Genomic DNA, 24,816 nt, shown 5'->3' with positions numbered 1-24,816 from the left:
AAATCCACCAGGACCCGAAAAACCCTGGAGATAGACAAAACCCCCCCAGGAATTCTTCAGGGAAGTTTATACTCAGCACGGGGTCCCCATCACCATCATTGGCATCACCCGGGTACCCCCAGATCCTCTCGGGACTCCCAAACCCTCCTGGGACCCCCAAACCCTCCCAGGTACCCTTAAATCCTCCCAGGACTCCCAACCCTCCCCGGGCTCCGCTGCCGGAATCAGCAGGAGTGGTGTTGGCCTCTTCAGGGGAGTTAGAGTGGGACCCGACCAGAGCGGGGGCCCTTAAACCCCAAAAATCCACCCTGGGGGCAAAACATCCCCTACAGCGGCTTGGAGTGAGTCCCCAGAAAAATGTCACTTAAAGCCGTCATGATCACCCTGAAAAGGGGCTTGTGGGGCTGTGGCCCCACAAACACCTGAAAATGGGGAGGAAAAAACACCTTGAAATGGTGAGGTCCCCCCAAAACTCCTTAAAAAGAGAAAAACTCCTCTTCAGAGGGGCCTGAAGACCCTTCAGGGCCCTCGAGGAGGGACAAGATCCCCTCCTCTGCTGGGGCCTCTCCGAGCCGGGAGCTCTCCCGTTGGCGGCTGCCCTCGGGGGAGCCCCGAACGACGGCGGCTCCTGGGCTGAGCCCCCCTCAGCCGGGGCTGCGGAGGGAACTGGGGGGCCTGGGACGGGGCCTGGGGGTCCTGGGGTGACCTGGGGGAGCCTCAGTGGGTCCCACCTCCCCCTGTGCCCCCTCTCCCACCCCCTTCCAATTGTTCGCCCCAAACCTCCGCTCCCCCAGCTGGGTTTGGGGTGCTGCTACCAACACCCTGACCCACAGCGTGTCAGGTCGTGTTCTGACTCTGTCAGCAGTTTGGTTTTTTTGTTTGTTTGTATTATTGCAGTTATCTTTTAAGTTTTTCTAGTAAAGAACTGTTATTCCTATTCCCATATCTTTGCCTGAGAGCCTTTTAATTTCAAAATTATAATAATTTGGAGGGAGGGGGTTTACATTTTCCATTTCCAGGAAGGCTCCTGCCTTCCTTAGCAGACACCTGTCTTTTCAAACCAAGACAGATTTTGGTGCCCAACCTGCAGCCCGAGGGCATCGAGAGGAAAAGGGAATAACAGTTCTTGAGGAACCTAATTTTTGTGTGCTGCTCTAGAAACCTCGTTAAGCGACACCATGTGGTCCAGCTTACCCTGGTTTGGGTAGCAGCACATGGTTGTGGCTGTACCAGCGCCCCCACCGACCTCCAGCCCTGGGAACCTGGAGCAAGCGGAAACCACAACTTTGCAAATGCTACCTGTGCCTTTAGCAAATGGAAAGAGAACTGGGGTGTGAAAAATAAAGCTTGTTTATTTTCAGAAAAACAGCAAAGAAAACACAGAACACATTTACATTGTAAGAATATTTGTAACAACAACTATCTATGGAACGTATATACCTAAGAACATATCTAACAAAAGTCTATGAAACGTATTTACAGAAGACAAAAAGAAGCCCTAAAACCTATAGCCTAAAGACAACAACAAACTCCACAACGTATGTACAAAAGGGTGGCATCTCTGTCCGGGATCTCCATCATCCTTGAGGAAAAGCAAGAGGCACAGTCACTCCAATCAGGCAGAGAGGGCTCTTCCATGTGCCCCCAGGCTGGCCCAGCAAGCGCAGCACAGGCTGGGGATGGCCACCAGAACCCAATGCACCGGGTCCCACATCCCTGAGCAGGGACCACCCAGCCCAGTCCCAGCCTGGCAGCAGGGGACCCGCTCTGCCTGTGGGGACCACATGCCTGTCCTGCTGCTGGGATTGGTCTTCATCCCAAGATCATGGCCTCTTCCTCATCTTTCTCATCAATGTCCATGTCCTCAAGGTACTCTTCATTTCCATGTCCATCTCCTCTTCCACATCTACCTCCATCTCTTCTTCACCACTCTCTTCTCCATCCACTTCCATCTCCTCCTCTGTATCCATCTGCATGTCCACCTCCATCTCTTCCTCTCCAGTCTCTTCTCCATCCACTTCCATCTCCACCTCAGTATCAATCTCCATGTCCACCTCCATCTCTTCGTCTCCATCTCTTCCCCATCCACTTCATCTCCTCCTCGGTATCAATCTCCATGTTCACCTCCATCTCTTCATCTCCACTCTCTTCCCCATCCACTTCCATGTCCTCCTCTCTATCAGCCTGCATGTCCACCTCCATCTCGTCCTCTCTGTCTGTGACAGCCTGCAGAGATAGCAACACCTCAGAGTGGGGTCCCTGTCCCACCCCATCCCCACAGAACTCCAGCCCAGCCAGGCAGCTGGGGGGTGTCCACCTCCATGGAATGGCACTGTACCTTCCTCAGGACAAATGTGAGCATCCTGCAGGGACGGATGACAAAATCCAGGCAACAGAGAGCTTTCAGGACTGATGGGAGCATCAGGGCGCAGGTGACGAGAAGGGTGACAGGGAGCATGGTGAAGGGTGAGCTGGCACGAGGGCTGGCACAGGGTGGGCTGACACAAGGGCCAGTGGTTGTGTTGTGCTCTTTGCTGGACGCTGGAGGTTCCATCTGGAACATCACATCTGTGACATCACAGTGGATCTAAAGAGCATCTTGTTCCGAGCTGAGCAATCTTCCCCAGCCCATGCTGCTCACAGCCCTGTTGCCAAGGATGGGGCATCCACAGCCTGGGCCAGTGCCTCAGCAGCCTCAGTGTAAAAGAGCAGCTCCCTCAGATCCAACTTCAATCAGCCTCCTGCAGTTGAAAGCCATCCCCCCTTGTCCTGTTGCCACGGGCCCGGCTGAACACTGTCCCCGTCTTTCCTGTGGGACCCTTCCAGTCCTGCAGAGCTGCAGTGAGGCCTCCCCAGTGTCTCCTCTTTCCAGGCTGAGCATCCCCAGCCCCACTTGGACAGCAGTCAGGTAGATCAGGGGGAGTCAAGGCTGAAGTCAAACAGCATCAGGAACTGAGAGGTGGAAGCTTTAGGCCCAGGTTTGCCTCTGTAATAACAGTGGAGGGGAAGATGGTGGGACACTGGCTCTGTTCTAACCGGTGAATATTTTCTTTTTTTTTTTTTTCCTTCTTTTCTGTCATGCTGATGCAGGTGTTGCTGTTTGCAAGGAAGCTTGGCACAATGTCCATTGTCTTCTCCATTTGTGAAACACCGAGCAGAGTCTGGGCAGGTTGATGATGCAGAGCAAAACCTGCAAATACACCGGTGATCCTGAGCCTGGAGGGTGCAGCTAAACCCGGCCAAAATAATTTCTGGAAAGTCAAGCCTGGTTTACATTTTCTTGAGTTTGGCTATTCCTGAACCGGGTGAGGGGGCTTTCTGGGGAGGGGGTACCACAGGGGTTCCCCTCCCCCGTTTTTGGGGGGTCTCCATGGTGCCCCCCTCCCCAAAAAGCTCCGCGGGCCCCCTGAAGTGGCTCCTGTTCCACCGGCTGGTGCCCCCTGATCCAGGACGGCCCCCGGTGAGTCTGGGGCGCTCAGGGGGGATTTTGGGGGGATTTTGGTGGCATTTATGGGCTTTGGGGGATTTTGTTGGGAGATTAGGGGGAATTATTGGATTTTGGAGAGAATTACTGGGTTTGTGGGGTTATGGGGTTTTGTGGGATTTGATGATTTGGATTTTGGGGATTTTTTTAGGGTTTTGGGGTGGTTATTTTTTGGGGGGTTTATTGAAATTTTTGGGAGTTGTTTTTTTTTTTTTTTTTTTTAATTTTGGTGTGTTCCACTGGGATTTTGTGGATTCTTTGGTGTTTAGGAGTTTTTTATTGGATTTTTGGGGGATTTTGGGGGGTTTTAGAGGAATTCTGGGGGGCTTTGGAGTTGTCCCAGGGTGTGGGGAAGGGCCGAGAGGCACCAAAATCTGCTTTAAACCCCTGAAAGTCCCAATAAACCCCATGAAATCGCAATTAAATTTCACAAATTCCCATTAGAACCCCCTCGAATCCCAATAAAAGCTCACAAAATCCCAATTAAACCCCACAAATCCCCCCCAAAAATGTCTCCAAAACCACAAGAAGCCCCACAAAATCCTCACGAGACCAAAGAAATCTTGGCAACACCCAAAACAACCCACAAGCCCCCCCCAAATCCCCACTAAAATTCCTAAAAAACCCAAATCCCCAAAGAATCCCACTAAATGCCCCCACAATTCCAATAAAATGCCTCCAAATCCCCTAAAAATCCCAATAAACCCCAGAAATAATTCCAGAGGATCCCACAAAATCCCCACAAAATCCCAGTAAAACCTTCTGAACTTCAAAAGAAAACACAAAAAATTTCAATTAACCCCCAAATACCCCCAGGAAAACAACTTCCCACTCAAAGCACCAATAAAGCCCCTCAAAATCCAAACTCCCCAAAATTCCCCAACTGCCTCCAAACCCAATAACTCTCCCCAAAAACCCCAACAATTCCCCGTAAACTCCCAACACGATTCCCAAAGCCCAAAAAAGCCCCAGATGCCCAAACCCCTCCCGAGCCCTCCCTGGTCCCTCCCGGTCCCGCCCAGGCCCGTCCGGGGCCGCGGCCAAAACTACCCGGAGCGAACGCGGAGGTCCCGGAGCCACCCCGGAGCCGATCCCGGGCTCGGCCTCGGGCTCGGCCCCTTTGGGGGATTTTGGGCCGAACCGGGCAGGTTTAGGGTGGGCTTCAGATCCCTTGCGGGATCCCGAGCCTTTTCGGGTGGATTTTCAGCCCCTGTGGCTGATTTGAGGCCGAATCTGGTGGGGTTTAGGGGGGATTTCAGACCCCTTTGGATGATTTTAGGCCCATGGGGGTGGGGCTGGGGCCCATTTGGGTGAGTTTAGGAAAAACGGGGCCCATATGGGTGAATCCTAATCCTGTGTGGGTGATTTTAGGTCCCTTTTTTGTGTATTTTGGGCCCATTTAAGTAGGGTTTTTGCTTCTTTGGGCAATTTTAGTTTGAACCAAGCCTTTTTAGGGTGATTTAGGTCTTCTTGTGTTGGTGTCAGGGACATTTTGGTGATTTTAGATACCTTTGGATGATTTTAGCTGGACCAGATACTTTCAGGGTGGATTTTAGTCACATTTGAAAGATTTACGGGTGATGTTAAGCCATTTCTTGAGGGTTATAAAACACCTGGGCAGTTTTAAGCCCCTTTGGTTGGATTTTAGAGCCCTCTGGATACTTTTAATCCCATTTGGTTGATGTCAGGCCGAACCATGTGGATGTAGGCTGCATTTGATGCCCTTTTGGGTGATTTTGGGTCAAACCGGGCTTTTTTAGGACAGTGCGTCCCCTTGGCCCCGGCCCTTTCCCTTCACGATTCCGCCCTTTCCTCGCTCCTTTCCCCTCACGGTTCTGCCCTTTCCTCGCTCCTTTCCCCTCACGGTTCAGGATCTGGGAGCGGGGGAGGTGGAGGAGGGCGGGAGGAAGAAGCGCAGCGGCAGCAGGGAGCAGCCGGAGGAGAGGAGAGAAGGAATCGCGTGGCCCTGGCGCTGCCTGAGCTCGCAGCACCCCGGGAGCATCGCCCCCATCCCGCAGGTGCCCGGGGAGGGGGAGCTCGGCCGAAATATCCTGGGGGGTGCCTGAGTTTGGGATTTTTTTGGGGGGATGTTTGGAGCTGGCAGGGCTCCAAAGCCGAGCCGAAGATCCAGGGATCAGATCCAGGCCCTGCTGCTGCTCTCTCGGGATCAGCCCCACTTTGGGTGTTGCTGTCAGGGCCAGCAGAAGCGGTGGCTGGAGCAGCGGGTGCTGACGGTGCCCCAAGCCCCGGGGCTGGAGGGGTCCCTGGGCTGGGGCTGGGAGGGAGCTGCTCCAGCCCGGAGTGCACAGCTGAGTGCTGTGCTCTGGGGCTGGGGCTCCCCGCACAGGGGACTGGACTGGTGTGCCACAGGAGACAGAGAAGCTGCAGCTTCAGCCTAACTGAGGTGGGTGCGTGGGCTGGGAAGAGTGGGGAGGCTCAAGGGGATTCACTGAGCTCATTCTCCTGCAAGGATGAGGAAAAGGGAGTGGGAACTCAGCAGTGAGGAGAGCTGAGGGCTGGAGAGCAGCTCTGAATGACACTAAAATCCCACTGGAGCTCTGAGACATTGCTGCTCCTCAGCCAGTGACAGGATGAGTCCCTAAGCCTGGGGCTCGGCCTTCCTCATGGTGAGGGGCACCAAGGAAGGCGACAGTGTGATGGAGACTGCCATGGGCTGGGAACTCCCTGGGGGACAAGAGGGAGCAGCTGGGAAGTAAAAGGCAGGTGGGGGAGAGAACAGTTCAGAGAAGGGCTGAGCTACAGCTTGAGCAAGCTGCAAAATGTCATTTGGGGTCATCCCAGATTGATTTCATTTCAGAAGCTATTGAACAAGTTTAATTTTTGGGTGGTGTCATGTTTGCCCTTGGAGGTGTACACTCTGCAAACTTGAGCTGTGATGCTGAAATGCTCAAGCAGGTCTGTGCTGCAGGTCACCCCATTTCTTCTTTGGCTGATTGCGGCCCGGTGCTGAGCTCCAGCAGAGCCCTGGCAGAGCCCAGAGCAGCCTCAGCACCCGCAGAGCCCAGCTGCAAGGAGAGAAACCAGAAAGCGCCCGTCAGCTGAAGGCTCCTGTCCCCTTGTCCCAGCCGCCCGCGGTGCCCAGGCCATGCTGGCCGTGCCCAGAGCTGTGCCCAGAGCTGCCCATCCCTGCTGCCTTTGGGAGCAGAGCAGGAGGGCAGGACATGTGCCCAGCCTGCAGCCAGCCATGGCACATCCAGCCCTCAGCAGCTGCCCAGAGCAGGATGCTCCTGTGCTCGCTGCCATCTCCCAAAGCTCTGATCCCACCATGCCAAGCAGACAAGACCCACATCACGCTGGAAGAAAAGCTGGTCCCAAACGATGTCCTCAGCCTTCTCCAAGGGCACGGCCCATCCACGCCACAGCTGCTCCCAAGCACTTCCCCATCCAAACTGGACCCCACCTGGAAAGCTTCCTCTAGAAAAACACACAACAAATGATTGAAAATAGATTACAGACAAAAAGGGGAACAAGAAAAAAGGTCCAAAATCTTATCTCTGTCAGAGGCTTGAGGAAGGCCCAACCCCTGCATGCCAGGGAAAAACCCACCCACAGGTGAGGGAAGCCCAGGCTTTTCTCCCTTCCCCCCTGCACTGCCCCCCAAAATAACGGTGATCCCAAAGCAAACAGGGGCAGTGGAGCAGCCCAAGCCCTTCCTTGCCTGCAAAGCAAAGCAGCCCCTGCACAGGTTCTGGAGTCCCACCTCTGCTCCCACCATGGGGGTTTGTTTGTGTCGGGCTGGCTGCCCCAGCCCCAGCCCGGGGCACGGTGGGTGCTGGGGCTGTTGGCAGGGCCAGGAGCCCACTCCCATTTCATCAGCACCCCAGCCCATCCCCCTAGCCCTGCCAAAAGCAGCCTGGCAGCGGACTGAAGGATCAGCTGCATCCGCCCCAGCAAAGGGGGGAACCTTTGGTTCCTGGCCAGGCTGTGCAATGCCCAAATCTGGGAGCATCCCCCTGCGTGTGGACTCATCTGCACATTCCCTGTGCAGCCTGGCTTTGGAGAAGGTGCCAGAATCAAAGTCCATCATCCTCAGCTGCCGGTGACCAGGTGGAGGAAGAGGTTGTCATCCTTGATGTCATCCTCCGTGTCCCCAGCAGCAGCAGCCCCACCTGGTACAGCTTCTCCAGGGGCTCCTTCTCCTTCCCTGGGGTGAGCCCAGGCTGTCAGGGTTCTGCCCAGGGCCCCAGCTGTCAGGGAACCAGGACAAGCAAAACCAGCTCGGATGGTGGCCACCAGTGCTAGGCAGAGCAGCTGAGCTCCAGCACAAGGGCTGCGTGTTCCCATCTGATGACCCCTGGGCAGTGACACAGGCAGGACAAAATGTCTGGGTTCCTTTGCTTCTCATTGCCAAGGCATGTGTGGAGCTGTAACTTACCAGGGCCTTGCATCAAAGCGTGCCTGTGGCTCTCTCCCTTCTTCTAGGGCAGATCAATATCCTGCAGCCAGGGATCACAGAACAGCTCTTCTAAAGAGGGCCTGTCCCAGTCCAGCATGGATAAACACCGCCTGATCAGATCTTGGCACTCTGGGCAGAGAAACCAGAAACCGCCGGTCAGTTGGAGAAGGCTCCTGTTGGCTTTGCCCCACTATTCCCGTGCCCAGGCCATGCTGGATGTGCTCAGAGCTGGGCCTAAACGTCCCCATCAATTCCCTGTTTTGGAGGAGAGCAGGAGAGCAGGACATGTGCCACCTCCTCAGCAGCTGCCAGAGCGGGATGCTCACGAGCTGCTGCTGTCTCCCAGCACTGGTATTGCCCCCGTGGCCAGAGATGAGGATCCACCTTGAGAGAGCCGTTGTGGCAGCGAGAGTTGATGGTCCCAGCTGATGTTCTGGCTCCTCCTGAAAGGGTGCTCCCCGCAGACCATCTGGTGCAGCAGGATGCCCAGGGACCAGATGGTAGCTGGCTTGCCGTAGTACCAGCCAAATTGGGTCCATTCTGGTGGGCTGTATGACCGTGTTCCTATGGAATACAGATGGGGTTCATCAGGGGGACGCTGCTGCTCCCTGAGCCTGGCCCCAGCATCCCTGGGTGTGTGGGGGCTGCCCCAGTGGCACACGGGGTGACCGCTGCCCTCTCACCAGCACCTGGGACTTGTGTACAGATTCGGGGATGGAAAAGAAGCCACTGGTGCTGGAAGAGGGCAGCAGAAGTCCTGTCAAGGCCCGACCATGACGGGAAAAAACCCACTCATTGCTTGGGAAAACCATGCCCTCATCCTCCCTGCCTGCACTGCCCCAAAAACATTATGAATCCAAACCAAACCAGGTGAGTGGAGCAGTCCAAGCCCTTTGTCACCTGCACACCAAACCGGCTGGGACACAGGTTCCGGCCCCCCTCTCTGCTACCCCCACCCACGGGTGTTTTGTCAGGCTGGCTGCCCCAGCCCCAGCCCCAGTCCTGCCCAGAGTGGTGGGCAAAGGCTGCCAGCAGGGCTGGAAGCTGTCTCCCCACCCAGCCCTGCTCAAAAGCAACTCAGCTGAAATCTCAGTGCCATGAAGGGCAGCAAAAGGGAGAATCCCCGCTGCCACACCCAGCTTGGGCTGTGAGGTGTTGGGCCCTGAGATGACGGGACTGAGAGCACACCCCTGCGTGGGCTCACCTGCAAAACGAGTGTAGGCTGTGTCTTGCAGGTAGGTGCCGCAGCCAAAGTCAATCAGTTTGGCCTGCCCGGTGGCCAGGTCAACCAGGATGTTCTCTGGTTTGATGTCTCTGTGCAGGACCCCGCAGCTGGTGCAGTGCCGCACGGCCTCCAGCACCTGGCGGAACAGCTCCCGCGCCAACTCCTCAGACAGGAACCCCCGTTCCTGAATGAAATGGTGCAGGTCCTGGCACCTCTCCGGGCGTTCCAGCACCATCAAGACGTCACTGGGGAGCTCCTTCCACTCCAGCAGCTGGACGACACCGGGGAAGCCAGTGGACACCTTGGCCAGCAGCACGACCTCCAGGGGTGCGCTGGTGCCGTCGGGCTGCAGGAGGAGCGCGATGCCGTCAGTGGGGCTGATGCCGTGCCAGGGGTCGGGAACCCCTCACCCGGCCCGGGATGCTCTGCGCCTTGCGCTGGCCCCACGCCTGCTCTCCCTCGAGGTGTCCTGGTGGCTTCCAGCCTGCCGGGCCTCGGCTCATCCCCGCCCAGCTTCTGCCGCTGGCCCCGCTCACTCACCAGCTCGCCCCAGTGCCGGACGCGGTTCCTTGGCACCCTTTTGATGGCCACCTGCAAGCCAAGAGCAGCAGCGGGCTGAGCTCGCCACCTGCCCTGCCCAGCCCCATCCTCACCCTCCTTCCCTCCACCTCCTCCTCCTCCTTCTTCCCCTCCTACCCCTCCTTCTCCTCCTCCTTTCCTTCCTCCTTCTCCTCCTCCTCCCCCTCCTTCCCTTCCTCCTCCACCTCCTCCTCCTCCTCCTCCTCCGCCCCCTCCTCCTGTGCCTGCCGCCGGCCCCGCCGCTCACCGGGGCGCCGTCCGAGAGCCGCGTGGCTGCGAAGACGCTGCCGAAGCCGCCTCTGCCCAGCAGCGAACCCAGCCGGTACCGCTCCTTCAGGCCCTGCTGCGACTTCCCTGCGGGCGGGACGCGGCTGTCAGCGCTCGGCCCGGGGCCAGGAGCGGCCCCCGAGCGCTCCCCGAGCGCCCCGGGCCGGCCCTCCCCAGGCGTTCTGTCCCTGGAACGGGACAGCGGCGGCTCGGGGCCGACGGCCGCGCTGCCGAGCGGCGGAGCTCGGGCCGGGGAAGCCGCAGCGGGGGCGGCGGGAGCGGCCGCGCCGCGTGTGTCCTCCGCGGGGCCCGGGAGGAGCCGGGGCCGGGGCCGGGACTGGAGCCCACGTCGGGGCCGGGGCCGGGCTCGGGCCAGGCGGAGCCAGAGGGCGGCGGTGCCGCCCGAGCTCCAGGCACTGATGCCCGCCCAGCAGCGCCACCGCCAGCACGACCAGAGCCGGGCGGAGGCGAGACCCCGGCGGGACGGCCGGGGACGGGGACGGGAACCGGGGCGGGGACGGGGCCGGTGACGGGCTGGGGACATGGCCCAGGCCAGCAGGGGAGAGGGAGACTGGGAGAGGAGGGGACACCGTGAAAGGGAGAGCAGGAGAGGGTGCGGGACAGCGGGAGAGGGAGAGGAGTGCGAGGGGGTCGATAGACTATCTGCTTTCGCTGCTGCTGCTGCTGCCGCTGCTGCTGCTGCTGCTGCTGCTGCTGCAACTGAAGCTCCGGGGCCGTTTGTCCCCGTGTCCGTTTTTCCGTTGCCCGCTCGCCCCCGCGCCCAGCCCCCCGCTCCCCAGGGGCAGCCCCTGAGCCTGTCCAAACACGGGAACTTTGCCCTGTTCAGCCCAGACCCAGAGTCTGGACTCCTACACAGGGGAACAGGAATCCCCTTGAGCGCTGCTGTGCCTTGTCCCCGCTGAGGATCAAACCCTATCGGAGCACATTCCCTGAATGCAGAATTTGTACCTTACCCAGGCACTGCACTTACCTCTCCAGCAATGATTAAAAAAACAAAAAAACCCCAAAAAACCCCAAAAGAAAACAAACAAAAAAAAAAACAACCAAAAAAACAAAAAAAAAAAAACCCAAAAAAAACCCAAAAAAAACAAAACGAAAATGGGGAAGGCAAACTGTGAAACTGTGTGTAGCTCATGGTATTTTACAGGGTCTAAAATTCGCCAAGTAATGAATCTTAGAGATGAGATCTATCTGGATTAAGGGGATGGAGCAGTAGTTCAAGATGGAAAAGAGGAGCATAAAAAAACCAGAGAAAAACATCTTCAGTTGTTTCTTTCCATTTTCATTTCATTTCCTAAAAGCTGTTTCAGTTTTCCCAGAATCTTCTCCACACTCCTGTTTGCTCTTTCCAAGAACCTTTCCTGGAGAACAAGGTGCAGCTTCTGTCACAAGATGTGCCACCAGCTGCAGTTTCCCTTGGCTTTCCACAACGTGTGTGCAGCTCAACTCTTGCAGCATAGCAGGGCAAATGTTTGAAGGATTTGACAGCTTGTTCTTTCTTTTCCTTGTGGGCTGGGCAGTTGTGCCATTGGTAAGGTTTTCATTGTTACTGTTTTACCCTAAGAAACCATGAGGGGCTACCAGGAATTGTCAGGGAATGCAAGCCAGACTGAATGCAGAGAAAGAATCTGCAGAGCCTGCAGCCAGAAATGGAGAGCTGTGTGATAATCATTGCAACATCCCCATGGGCATCTTGAAAGTGATCTAGAAGATGAAAATGCTCTGACAGAGGGCATTTGTTTCTGAGTTCAGTGTAGAGGATTCCACATCTAGTGCATTGGTTCATAAATCAAGAGTTCAGTCAGTTCATGGAAAGCACCAGAACAAGCACTAGGACTGGGACACACTGGGAGCCACTGGAAATGTGCTGGGGGTAACTGGGACCACGCTGGGGGCAACTGGGGACAAGGGTGAGTGACTGGGGCCCTGCTGGGAGAGACTGGGATCATACAGGACTCATACAGGGATCGTACTGGGAGTGACTGGGACTAATTTAGGGGCAAGTGGGAGAACTGGGAAAACACTGGATGGCACTGGGAACAACGGGGACAGCGCTGGGGGCAAATTGTATCATAATGGGGAGTGACTGGCAGCAACTGGGCTCCTGCTGGGAGCAGCCCCTGGCGGCCCCGGGAGCCCCGCACCCCTTTCCTGGCCATGCCGGCCCTCCAGCCCCCAGAGCCCCCTTTTCCTTCACCCAGAGACCCCCTGGACCCCTATTCCTGCCTTTCCTAGCGCCCAGCCCCTCCTTTCCTCAACACCGAGGACATCCGAGACCCCTATTCCCAGCCAGCCTGGGTTTTCCCACCTTTTGCTGGGAATGGGGACACCGGGGACCCTTGCAGTCCTCTTTGCTGACGATAGTGACACAATTAAGCTCGCCCAAACTCCTCCTGGATCTCCCCTAAGCCCCCAGTGGGGATTCCTGGGAGTTCCCCTGTGTTCCCCCTTTCCCAGGACTTTGGGGGTTCCCCCGACCTGTCCGTGCACCCCCAGATTTCTTCCACAGCCCCCTGTGATGGTGGGGGTGGGGGCCGAGTGCTGGTGCCCCCCTGCCTGCAGCAGATCCAACGGTGAGGGGAGTTTGGGGGGGTCCCTGAGCATTTGGGGTCCCCTGGGTTTTGGGGTGACCCCCGGGCCCCCCAGGATCTCCCTGGACACGCTGACACTGCCCGTGCGCAGTGAGAAGGTTCATACCCGGCACGGGGTCCCAGCTCAGTCACCGGCATCGCCCAGGAACCCCCAAACCCCCCAGGACACCTCGACCTCCCCGGGACCCCAAAACCATCCCTGGGCCGTCCAAAAACTCCCCAAGACCGCAAAAACCCCACACAGACACCCCCCAAACCCTCCCAGGACATCAAAATTCCCACAAGACCTCCCAGCACGCCCCAGACCCCCCTGAGAAGGTTCGGTCCTGGCAGGGGTTCCCCATCTCTGTCACCAGCAGGTACCCCAAACCAGCCTTGGGTTCGCCCTGGGATTGCCCAATCCCCCCCTTTGGGAATCCCTAAAACCCCCCTGGGAATCCCCCCAAAATCCACCAGGACCCGAAAAACCCTGGAGATAGACAAAACCCCCCCAGGAATTCTTCAGGGAAGTTTATACTCAGCACGGGGTCCCCATCACCATCATTGGCATCACCCGGGTACCCCCAGATCCTCTCGGGACTCCCAAACCCTCCTGGGACCCCCAAACCCTCCCAGGTACCCTTAAATCCTCCCAGGACTCCCAACCCTCCCCGGGCTCCGCTGCCGGAATCAGCAGGAGTGGTGTTCGCCTCTTCAGGGGAGTTAGAGTGGGACCCGACCAGAGCGGGGGCCCTTAAACCCCAAAAATCCACCCTGGGGGGCAAAACATCCCCTACAGCGGCTTGGAGTGAGTCCCCCAGAAAAATGTCACTTAAAGCCGTCATGATCACCCCTGAAAAGGGGCTTGTGGGGCTGTGGCCCCACAAACACCTGAAAATGGGGAGGAAAAAACACCCTTGAAATGGTGAGGTCCCCCCAAAACTCCTTAAAAAGAGAAAAACTCCTCTTCAGAGGGGCCTGAAGACCCTTCAGGGCCCTCGAGGAGGGACAAGATCCCCTCCTCTGCTGGGGCCTCTCTGAGCCGGGAGCTCTCCCGTTGGCTGCCCTCGGGGGAGCCCCGAACGACGGCGGCTCCTGGGCTGAGCCCCCCTCAGCCGGGGCTGCGGAGGGAACTGGGGGGCCTGGGACGGGGCCTGGGGGTCCTGGGGTGACCTGGGGGAGCCTCAGTGGGTCCCACCTCCCCCTGTGCCCCCTCTCCCACCCCCTTCCAATTGTTCGCCCCAAACCTCCGCTCCCCCAGCTGGGTTTGGGGTGCTGCTACCAACACCCTGACCCACAGCGTGTCAGGTCGTGTTCTGACTCTGTCAGCAGTTTGGTTTTTTTGTTTGTTTGTATTATTGCAGTTATCTTTTAAGTTTTTCTAGTAAAGAACTGTTATTCCTATTCCCATATCTTTGCCTGAGAGCCTTTTAATTTCAAAATTATAATAATTTGGAGGGAGGGGGTTTACATTTTCCATTTCCAGGAAGGCTCCTGCCTTCCTTAGCAGACACCTGTCTTTTCAAACCAAGACAGATTTTGGTGCCCAACCTGCAGCCCGAGGGCATCGAGAGGAAAAGGGAATAACAGTTCTTGAGGAACCTAATTTTTGTGTGCTGCTCTAGAAACCTCGTTAAGCGACACCATGTGGTCCAGCTTACCCTGGTTTGGGTAGCAGCACATGGTTGTGGCTGTACCAGCGCCCCCACCGACCTCCAGCCCTGGGAACCTGGAGCAAGCGGAAACCACAACTTTGCAAATGCTACCTGTGCCTTTAGCAAATGGAAAGAGAACTGGGGTGTGAAAAATAAAGCTTGTTTATTTTCAGAAAAACAGCAAAGAAAACACAGAACACATTTACATTGTAAGAATATTTGTAACAACAACTATCTATGGAACGTATATACCTAAGAACATATCTAACAAAAGTCTATGAAACGTATTTACAGAAGCCAAAAAGAAGCCCTAAAACCTATAGCCTAAAGACAACAACAAACTCCACAACGTATGTACAAAAGGGTGGCATCTCTGTCCGGGATCTCCATCATCCTTGAGGAAAAGCAAGAGGCACAGTCACTCCAATCAGGCAGAGAGGGCTCTTCCATGTGCCCCCAGGCTGGCCCAGCAAGCGCAGCACAGGCTGGGGATGGCCACCAGAACCCAATGCACCGGGTCCCACATCCCTGAGCAGGGACCACCCAGCCCAGTCCCAGCCTGGCAGCAGGGGACCCGCTCTGCCTGTGGGGACCACATGCCTGTCCTGCTGCTGGGATTGGTCTTCATCCCAAGATCATGGCCTCTTCCTCATCTTTCTCATCAATGTCCATGTCCTCAAGGTACTCTTCCATTTCCACGTCCATCTCCTCTTCCACATCTACCTCCATCTCTTCTTCACCAGTCTCTTCTCCATCCACTTCCATCTCCTCCTCCGTATCCATCTGCATGTCCACCTCCATCTCTTCCTCTCCACTCTCTTCTCCATCCACTTCCATCTCCTCCTCTGTATCCATCTGCATGTCCACCTCCATCTCTTCCTCTCCAGTCTCTTCCCCATCCACTTCCATGTCCTCCTCTCTATCAGCCTGCATGTCCACCTCCATCTCGTCCTCTCTGTCTGTGACAGCCTGCAGAGATAGCAACACCTCAGAGTGGGGTCCCTGTCCCACCCCATCCCCACAGAACTCCAGCCCAGCCGGGCAGCTGGGGGGTGTCCACCTTAATGGAATGGCACCGTACCTTCCTCAGGACAAATGTGAGCATCCTGCAGGGACGGATGACAAAATCCAGGCAACAGAGAGCTTTCAGGACTGATGGGAGCATCAGGGCGCAGGTGACGAGAAGAGTGACCGGGAGCATGGTGAAGGGTGAGCTGGCACGAGGGCTGGCACAGGGTGGGCTGACACAAGGGCCAGTGGTTGTGTTGTGCTCTTTGCTGGACGCTGGAGGTTCCATCTGGAACATCACATCTGTGACATCACAGTGGATCTAAAGAGCATCTTGTTCCAAGCTGAGCAATCTTTCCCAGCCCATGCTGCTCACAGCCCTGTTGCCAAGGATGGGGCATCCGCAGCCTGGGCCAGTGCCTCAGCAGCCTCAGTGTAAAAGAGCAGCTCCCTCAGATCCAACTTCAATCAGCCTCCTGCAGTTGAAAGCCATCCCCCCTTGTCCTGTTGCCACGGGCCCGGCTGAACACTGTCCCCGTCTTTCCTGTGGGACCCTTCCAGTCCTGCAGAGCTGCAGTGAGGCCTCCCCAGTGTCTCCTGTTTCCAGGCTGAGCATCCCCAGCCCCACTTGGACGGCAGTCAGGTAGATCAGGGGGAGTCAAGGCTGAAGTCAAACAGCATCAGGAACTGAGAGGTGGAAGCTTTAGGCCCAGGTTTGCCTCTATAATAACAGTGGAGGGGAAGATGGTGGGACACTGGCTCTGTTCTAACCGGTGAATATTTTCTTTTTTTTTTTTTCTTCTTTTCTGTCATGCTGATGCAGGTGTTGCTGTTTGCAAAGAAGCTTGGCACAATATCCATTGTCTTCTCCATTTGTGAAACACCGAGCAGAGTCTGGGCAGGCTGATGATGCAGAGCAAAACCTGCAAATACACCGGTGATCCTGAGCCTGGAGGATGCAGCTAAACCCGGCCAAAAATAATTTCTGGAAAGTCAAGCCTGGTTTACATTTTCTTGAGTTTGGCTATTCCTGAACCGGGGAAGGGGGTTTAAGGGGAGGTGATACCACAGGGGTTCCCCTCCCCCGTTTTTGGGGGGTCTCCCATGGTGCCCCCTCCCCAAAAAGCTCCGCGGGCCCCCTGAAGTGGCTCCTGTTCCACCGGCTGGTGCCCCCTGATCCAGGACAGCCCCCGGTGAGTCTGGGGGCTCTGGGGGGATTCTGGGGGGATTTTGGCAGCATTTTTGGGCATTGGGGGACTTTGTTGGTAACTTAGGGGGAATTACTGGATTTTGGAGAGAATTACTGGCTTTGGGGGGTTATGGGACTTTGCAGGGTTTTGTGGAATTGAGGATTTCGATGATTTTTTTAGGGTTTTCTGGGGTTTTTTTGGGGGGGTTTACTGAAATTTTTGGGAGTTTTTTTTTAATTTTGGTGGGTTCCACTGGGATTTTGTGGGATTCTTTGGTGTTTTGGAGGTTTTTATTGGGATTTTGGGGGGATTTTGGGGGGTTTTAGTGGAAGTTTGGGGGGCTTTGGAGTTGTCCCAGGGTGTGGGGAAGGGCTGAGAGGCACCAACATCTGGTTTAAACCCCTGAAAGTCCCAATAAACCCCATGAAATCGCAATTAAATCTCACAAATTCCCATTAGAACACCCTCGAATCCCAATAAAAGCCCACAAAATCCCAATTAAACCCCACAAATCCCCCCAAAAATGTCTCCAAATCCACATGAAGCCCCACAGAATCCTCAGGAGACCCAAAGAAATCTTGGCAACACCCAAAACAACCCACAAAACCCCCCGCAAAATCCCCGCTAAAATTCCTAACAAACCCAAATCCCCAAAGAATCCCACTAAATGCCCCCACAATTCCAATAAAATGCCTCCAAATCCCCTAAACATTCCAATAGAACACAGAAATAATTCCAGAGGATCCCACAAAATCCCCACAAAATCCCAGTAAAACCTTCCAAAAGTCAAAAGAAAACAGAAAAAATTTCAATTAGCTCCAAATACCCCCAGTAAAACAACTTCCCCCTCAAAGCACCAATAAAACCCCTCAAAATCCAAACTCCCCAAAATTCCCCAACTGCCTCCAAACCCAGTAATTCTCCCCAAAAACCCCAATAATTCCCTGTAAACTCCCAACACAATTCCCCAAAGCCCAAAAAAGCCCCAAATGCCCAAACCCCTCCCGAGCCCTCCCTGGTCCCTCCCGGTCCCGCCCAGGCCCGTCCGGGGCCGCGGCCAAAACTGCCCGGAGCGGACGCGGAGGTCCCGGAGCGACCCCGGAGCCGATCCCGGGCTCGGCCTCGGGCTCGGCCCCTTTGGGGGATTTTGGGCCGAACCGGGCAGGTTTAGGGTGGGCTTCAGATCCCTTGCGGGGATCCCGAGCCTTTTCGGGTGGATTTTCAGCCCCTGTGGCTGATTTGAGGCCGAATCTGGTGGGGTTTAGGGGGGATTTCAGACCCCTTTGGATGATTTTAGGTCCATATGGGTGAATCTTAATCTTGTGTGCATGATTTTAGGTCCCTTTTTTGTGATTTAGGGTCCATTTAAGTAGTTTTTTTTTGCTTCTTTGGGCAATTTTAGGTCAAACCAAGCCATTAAGGTGATTTTAGGCCAAAGCAGGTACTTTCAGGGTGGATTTTAGCTGCATTTGAGGGATTTAAGGGTGATTGTAAGCCATTTCATGTGTCTTTTAAAACATTTGAGTCAATTTTAGACCCCATTGTTTGGATTTTAGAGCCCTTTGGATACTTTTAATACCATTTGGCTGATGTCAGGCCGAACCATGTGGATGTAGGTTGCATTTGATGCCCTTTTGGGTGATTTTAAACCAAACCAGGCTTTTTTAGGACAGCGCGTCCCCTTGGCCCTGCTCCTTTCCCCTCACGGTTCCACTCTTTCCTCGCCCCCTTTCCCCTCACGGTTCTGCCCTTTCCTCGCCCCCTTTCCCCTCACGGTTCAGGATCCCGGAGCGGGGGAGGAGGAGGAGGGAGGGAGGAAGAGGCGCAGCGGCAGCAGGGAGCAGCCGGAGGAGAGGAGGGAAGGAATCGCGTGGCCCTGGCGCTGCCTGAGCTCGCAGCACCCCGGGAGCATCGCCCCCATCCCGCAGGTGCCCAGGGAGGGGGAGCTCGGCCCAAATATCCTGGGGCTGCCTGGGTTTGGGGTTTTTTGCAGGGGATATTTGGAGCTGGCAGGGCTCCAAAGATCAGCCGTGGCGGGCCTTAGGGGGACATCATGGGGTCTTGAAGTCGGGAGCGGCTACACCCGGTATGAGACCTGTCACTCCCAGTATGAGCCTGGTTAAGGTCTTTCAGCTCCTGCCAAAGGTCTGACAGCTCCTAGTGAAGGTCTGACAGCTTCTGCTGAAGGTGTGACACTTCCTGGTGAAGGTCTGACAGCTCCTGTGAAGGTGTGACAGCTCCTAGTGAAGGTCTGACAGCTCCTGGTGAAGTTATGAAACCTCCTAGTGAAGGTTGGACAGCTTCTGGTAAAAATCTGACAGCTCCTGCTGGAGGTCTGACAGCTCTTGCTGAAGCTGTGACAGCTCCTTCTGAAGGTGTGACGGCTCATCCTGGTGGTCTGACAGCTCCTGGTGAAGGTCTGACAGCTCCTACTGAAGGTCTGACAGCTCCTGCTGAAGGTCTGACAGCTCTTTCTGAAGGTGTGACAGCTCCTGGTGAAAGACTGAAAGCTCCTCTTGAAGGTCTGGCAGCTTCTGGTGAAGGTGTGACAGCTCCTGGTGAAGGTCTGACAGCTCCTCCTAAATTCTGACCATTCCTGCCAAAGGTCTGACAACTCCTGCTGAAGGTCTGACAGCTCCTACTGAAGGTCTGACAGCTCCTGCTGAATTTGTGACAGCTCCTAGTGAAGGTGTGACAGCTCCTGGTTAAGGTGTGACAGGTCCTGCTGAAAGTGTGACAGCTCCTTCTGAAGGTCTGGCAGCTTCTGGTGAAGGTGTGACAGCTCCTGGTGAAGTTCTGACGGCTCCTGGTGAACATGTGAAAACTCCTGGTGAAGGTCTGACAGCTCCTGCTGAAGGTCTGACACCTCCTGGTGAATGTTCGACAGCTCCTGCTGAAGGTGTGACAGATCCTGGTGAAAGTGTGACATCTCCAGGTGAATGTTTGACAGCTCCTGCTGAAGGTGTGACAGCTCCTGGTGAAAGTGTGACATCTCCAGGTGAATGTTTGACAGCTCCTGCTGAAGGTGTGACAGCTCCTGCTGGAGGTCTGACAGCTCCTTCTGATAATCTGACAGCTCCTGCTGAAGGTGTGACAGCTCCTGGTGAAGGTGGGACAACTCCTAGTGCGGTTGAGACAGCTCCTGCTGAAGTTCTGACAGCTCCTGCTGTCGGTCTGACAGGTCTTGTTTAGGTCTGATAGCTCCTCCTGAAGGTCAGAGAGCTCCTGGTGAAGGTGTGATAGCTTCTGGTGAAGGTCTGACATCTCCTGGTGAAGGTGTGACAGCTCCTGCTGGAGGTGTGACAGGTCTTGGTGAAGGTCTGACAGCTCCTGCTGAAGCTGTGACAGCTCCAGGTGAAGGTGTGACAGCTCCTAGTGAAGGTCTGACAGCTCCTGCTGAAGGTCGGAGAGCTCCTTTGAAGGTCTGACAGCTCCTGGTGAATGTCTGACAGCTTCTGGTGAAGGTCTGACAGCTCTCAGAGCGTCAAATTTACGTGGCTAGAGGGTGGTGTGCAGAAAGGAGACAGAGGAGTCCTGTAAAAGTCCCTTGATTGGCATAAAGGGAGAGCGTGCATCAGGCGTGTGTCCAACGCAGTCTCCCAATCACTTGGATCAAGTAGCCTTCTTTTCTTTTTTCCCGGCTGCATTTTCTTTCATTCCCTTTCCCCCTTGGCTGAGCTACTTGGAAGGTACTCGGGACTTCCCGATCTGCCCATCATGTCCCCCTCATTACATGCTCTCTATAAAACACACGATCCACGATCATTTCAACTAGCTAAATCAATTGATATTTTTAGTGAGCTTTACTGATTGACATGGACTGCTCCTCAGCCAAGGCCATGCTAAACTCCTGAACTTAGGGAAGAAGAACAAAGACTTTATAGGGTTGTGAGAGACGAGGTGACATTTTGCTGAAGCCAAAAGATTATTCAGCTAAAGAATGAAAGCTGTTGGTTCTATGTGTTGTTGTTTGTGGTTTGGATATATTCTGGTTGGTTTGTTGGGTGTTGCTGGAGAGGGGCGGGGTTGAAGCCCTGACTAAAAAGGAATTCAGATGATGGGGGAGTAGACAGAAAAGCAGGTGGTCAGGAGAGAATGGAAGTGCCCCAGTACCGAGCCAATGGGAAAGGGGACAGGGACTGCCCCAGCCGGGAAATGCCCGAAAATTTTCCACTTTGTTGGAAGGTGTGTGTGTTCTGCTCTCGGGAGGGACATGCAAATTCGGCTCGGCTGAATCGGTATGAATGAACAGTTGTTGCCCTCATTTTTAAAAGTGTTAAGTTTTCTTTTATAGTTCTTTTGAAAGTTTTAAAGTTCTCATAAAACTTCCTTAGCCTTCTGATAATGTTTACATATTTCTACTAAAGTTCTCATGCACTGTTCATGTAAATAATGATTGTTTTACATTCTTCTTTGTGGGAGGAGAAAATTAATAGACTGTTAGTTTGACCAGTGTGGTTACAGAAGTGGCAATTTCATCCTCCAATCTACTGCCACTTTTAGAATTCTACATATTGCAAAGTCAGAAATAAAATTAACTCTTTTTCTCTCTTGAACTCATCAAGCTTCTGTGTACTCCTTTGGTGCCAAATAGCAACAAAGTTTCTTTTTGCTTTGAAGACTTTGTCCCCATTTAATTGTGTCAAAAAGCCTGTTCATTTCTAACAGGATTATAAATATTAAGTTCTTCACCCAGGGCAGATTTAAAGCCCAAACTCCCATGTCACGTCCCCCAGACTTCCGGAACATCGCCAGAGCTCCCCCAAACCCTCCTGTCAGCCCCTGGAAACGCCCCAGAGACCTCCCAACCCCTGTTTCAACCCCGCAGCTGTCTGTAACTCCCCCAATGACCCCACCCCAGCTGCCCATAACTTCCCCAAAGCCCCCCCAAGCCCCATATCACATTCCCTGACCTCAAACAAACCCTTATTGTCCCCCCTGCCCCCTGCAATTTCACTCACACACGGCCATGGCCTGAGGGGACACGCTGGTGGTCTTCAGGTGGGAGCTGGCCAGGGCATCCTGACCAAAGACCTGCGGAGCTTCAGCCTTTGCAGGGGAGGCTGGCAGCAGCTGCACCCCCAAAACAGCCCCTGCAGCCCCCTCAGCCATGCAGCTGCACTGCTGGATGACTGGCTCTACGTGTCTGGAGGTGCAGGGGGGGCTCGGGGCATCCTAGGGTGGGCTGGTGGGATTTTCAAGAGGCTACAGGGCCAAGGGGCCTGGAGGATCTGGAAGTGCTGGGGGAATTTGGGGAAAGGGGAGGTTGGAGGGTTTTGGAGAGCTGTGTCATGACTGGCTCTATGTGTTTGGAAGTGGGAAGGGGTATCAGGGGGTCCGGGGCAATTTCTCGGGGGGCTTTGCAGGGACTATAGTGGCTGGGGGAGCTTCAGGGCATCTTGGGGGTGTGGGAGCATTTTGGAATGAGAGGGGATACGGGAGGGCTGGGGGGCAACGTGTTCTATGTCTTTAGAAGTGGGGAGGGGACTGGGGGCTGATTTTGGAGCCTCCACTGATTACTGGGTGCCCCCCTCCAGCAAAGGGCCAAGGCTGTTTTCTCCTCCCATCTGGGAGGGGGGGTGAGCTTTGAGGATCCCATCTTCAGTCGGGGGGGTCCCTTTGTCACTGAAACTGTGTGAAAATGAAACATCTCCAACAGCAAATTCAGGGTTAGAGAATCAAAGGCATTACTTTATACTGGTCAGGACGTGCAACAGAAATCATTGCATCTACACATTGCCCGGGTGTGCAGCCAGCAACACACGGGCAGGAGGACACAGATGGCGCTTCCTGGCTGGGAGAGGACTTGTGGCCATCTCCAGGCACCGGTCTGACAGGGATCCCCGCAGCTCCAGCCCTGCACAGCCACTCTGTCGCCAGCACAAAGGCTTCAGCAGAACCAGCAAAGGCCAAGGGGCTACTTTTCCCTTCCCCACTGCTGGCCTGGGCCGCTTGCTGAGCACAAGGACCCGTTTTCCCCTCTACCCCTGTGCTCTGCAGACCCTGGGCAGCAAATGAAAGATCCTGGGAGTCTGTCTATTACAACATATCCTACATTTATATGCTAAGGAAAAAGGAAAATAAGGAAAGAACAATGTTGAACAAATCAAACATTGCTTCTGGCTGAGGTGGCCCCAGCAGACAGAGCTTCTGGGATCAGCTCTCTGCAGAGCTCCAGCAGTGCAGCCAGCCGAGCCCTGACAGACGAGGCCGTGTCCTCCATGCCCTGTGGAGCTGATCATGCAGGCTGTCGAAGATGGAATATCGAGCTCTCTCTACTGCCTGGAGGACGTACAGTGTTTGAATTGCCAGGCTTCCGACGGCGACGCTGATGTCATCTGCCATGCCTTCAAGGGCTGAAAGAGAGAGGAACAGAGCCATGGTCAGTTCCCGGATCTGAGGGGACCCGAGGAGACCCCCGTTCCAGGGCCGTGCCAGCCGGCTCTAGCCATGGCCAGCAGGGAGCAGGGACCAACAGGATCAGCCCGAAGCTGCTGGCCACGAATCCCCCAGGTGGCCCTGACGTCTCTGTGTGCTCTGCCCACACCGCCCCTCGTCCGCACAGGGAGCAGAGCCCTCGGCAGCCGGGGCAGGGCTTGCAGCTCCCCCGCCAGCCCCCGCTGACAGCCCGCTGCCCTCACTCACCCTCACAGATGAGCTGGAGCTCTTCCTTCTTCCCCCTGAGGTGCTGCCCGGCCATCCCTGTGAACACAGAGCCTGTCACGGCCCAGCGGCACAGCTCCCTGCCAGCGGCGCTGCCAGCCCTGTGGCCACACGGCCTCCTGGCCCGGCAGGGCTCAGCCCGGGCCCTTGCCGCACGCTGCCGGCCCAGGGCACGGCTGCGAGAGGGCGGCAGCAGCGCCGAGGCCAGGCGGGGCTCCACGGCGCCGGGCCCGGATGGCGCTGCCGGGGCAGCAGCCGGGGCTGGGGCCGAGCTGCGGCGGGGCGGGGAGGGAAGGGGAGCCCGGGCTCACGGCTCACCGATGAACCTGATGGCCTCCTCTCGCAGGGACTGCTGCGGGCTGTCCAGGTACTGCAGGGCCCGGCGCAGGTGCTCGGCCGCTCGGCTCCTGTCGTCGGCCAGCTGCAGAGAGCGGCAGGAGGGAAGGGTTGGCGCGGGCTCAGCCCCTGTGCCGGGCGCTCCCTGCGCCCAGCCCCGGCCTCCCCTGCCCGCACAGCCCTGAGGCGCGGCCAGCAGCCGCGGGCGCCGGGCTCTGGAGGGGGCAGAGGGGCGGCTGCTGCCCCGGGAGCCGCGGCGCCGCCCCGCCCCGCGGCCCCGCCGGGCCGGGGCTCCATCGGCCCCGGCTCGGGCCCACGGGAGCCTGGAGAAGAGCCCGCGCAGCCTCTGGGTGCAGCAGCGGGCAGGGGCACAGCTGCCAGCCCACACACTGAGCACCGCGCTCAGGGGGCTTCTCCAGCCTGAGGCTGGCACTTCCAGGCCGTCCTTACCAGGCACTCGGTGAACTTCCACAGCTTCTTGTTCTTCACCAGTTTTTGAAGATCCCTCCTCTTCAGGAACTCAGCCACACAAAGCAGCGTTTCCTGAGAAACCTGGAGAGCAGCAGAGATGCGGAGATGGCCCCACAGCCCAGGGCGCAGGACCTGTGTCCCTGTGTCCCTGTGCCAAGGCCTGGAGGAGGCTGCAGCCCACGAGGCGCTAGGGCAGGAGGCAGCTGAGCCCCCTCCCAGGGGGACAGCAGCAGCCCATGAGTCCTCACCTGTGCCACATGCTGATTCTCATCATGGCAGTGGAAGAAGAGTGGCAGCAGGCTCTGGCGCACGTGTGTCTTCAGGGCCTTCTCTTCCTTTTCCAGTGGAAGAGACACCAATGTTTGGAAGAGCAGTATGGAGAGCAGCTGCACATGGCTATTGTCCTGTATGAAAGGAAGAAAAAAAGACCTCAGCATCGGCTGCACGGGGCTCAGCTTGGCTCAGGCCTGCAAATCCACAGGGCACAAAGTGTCCAGGCAGCAGTCAGTGGCCGTGGCTGGGGGCAGCGAGCCTTACGTGGTCAAAGAGTGGCAGGAGCGCCTCAACCAGCTGCAGTGCGATGGGGCTGGGTATCAGCATGGCCTTGTCCCAGAAGATAAAGCTGAGGAGCCTGACTGTCATGCTGACTATCTCTCCATCTGCGTCCCACAGGAGCTCCACAAGACTTTCAGTCAGGCTCCACATTTTTTCGCTCTGTGCAGAACACAAGTTTGTGAAACGCCATCCTGCTGCCGCAGGGCCTAGGGGCCAAAGGGCTGTTCCGAAGCACTTGGGCAGTTGAACCAGGAGGCAGGAGAGCTGGGAGCAGCTGCCCCAGCGCCCAAAGCCCAGCCAAGCCCAAGCGACTGCATTCCCAAGCGCAGCCTCAGCCGCTGCCCCCTTCTCACCATCAAGGGATCATCGATGAGC

At 56.1% G+C, this 24,816-nt stretch overlaps 1 protein-coding gene across 1 annotated transcript in view; it reads right to left on the bottom strand.

The window, feature by feature from the left end:
- Positions 1-7,343: 7,343 nt before the first annotated feature.
- The window catches only part of LOC137465947 (serine/threonine-protein kinase pim-1-like), a 175,895-nt gene continuing 158,422 nt past the window's right edge, over positions 7,344-24,816 (bottom strand). Inside the window, exons 3-4 of the mRNA XM_068177911.1 lie at positions 7,881-8,030; positions 7,344-7,692 (exon numbers count right to left, since the gene is read on the bottom strand). Of these exons, the coding sequence (XP_068034012.1) occupies positions 7,924-8,030 (107 nt within the window). The 3' untranslated portion in view covers positions 7,344-7,692; positions 7,881-7,923. The remainder of the gene's footprint in view (positions 7,693-7,880; positions 8,031-24,816) is intronic.

This window comes from Anomalospiza imberbis, unplaced genomic scaffold (assembly GCF_031753505.1).
Source record: "Anomalospiza imberbis isolate Cuckoo-Finch-1a 21T00152 unplaced genomic scaffold, ASM3175350v1 scaffold_120, whole genome shotgun sequence".
Lineage (NCBI taxonomy): Eukaryota > Metazoa > Chordata > Aves > Passeriformes > Viduidae > Anomalospiza > Anomalospiza imberbis.
The sequence above is the reverse complement of the archived record's forward strand: the minus strand, read 5'-3'. Positions and strand labels throughout refer to the sequence as shown.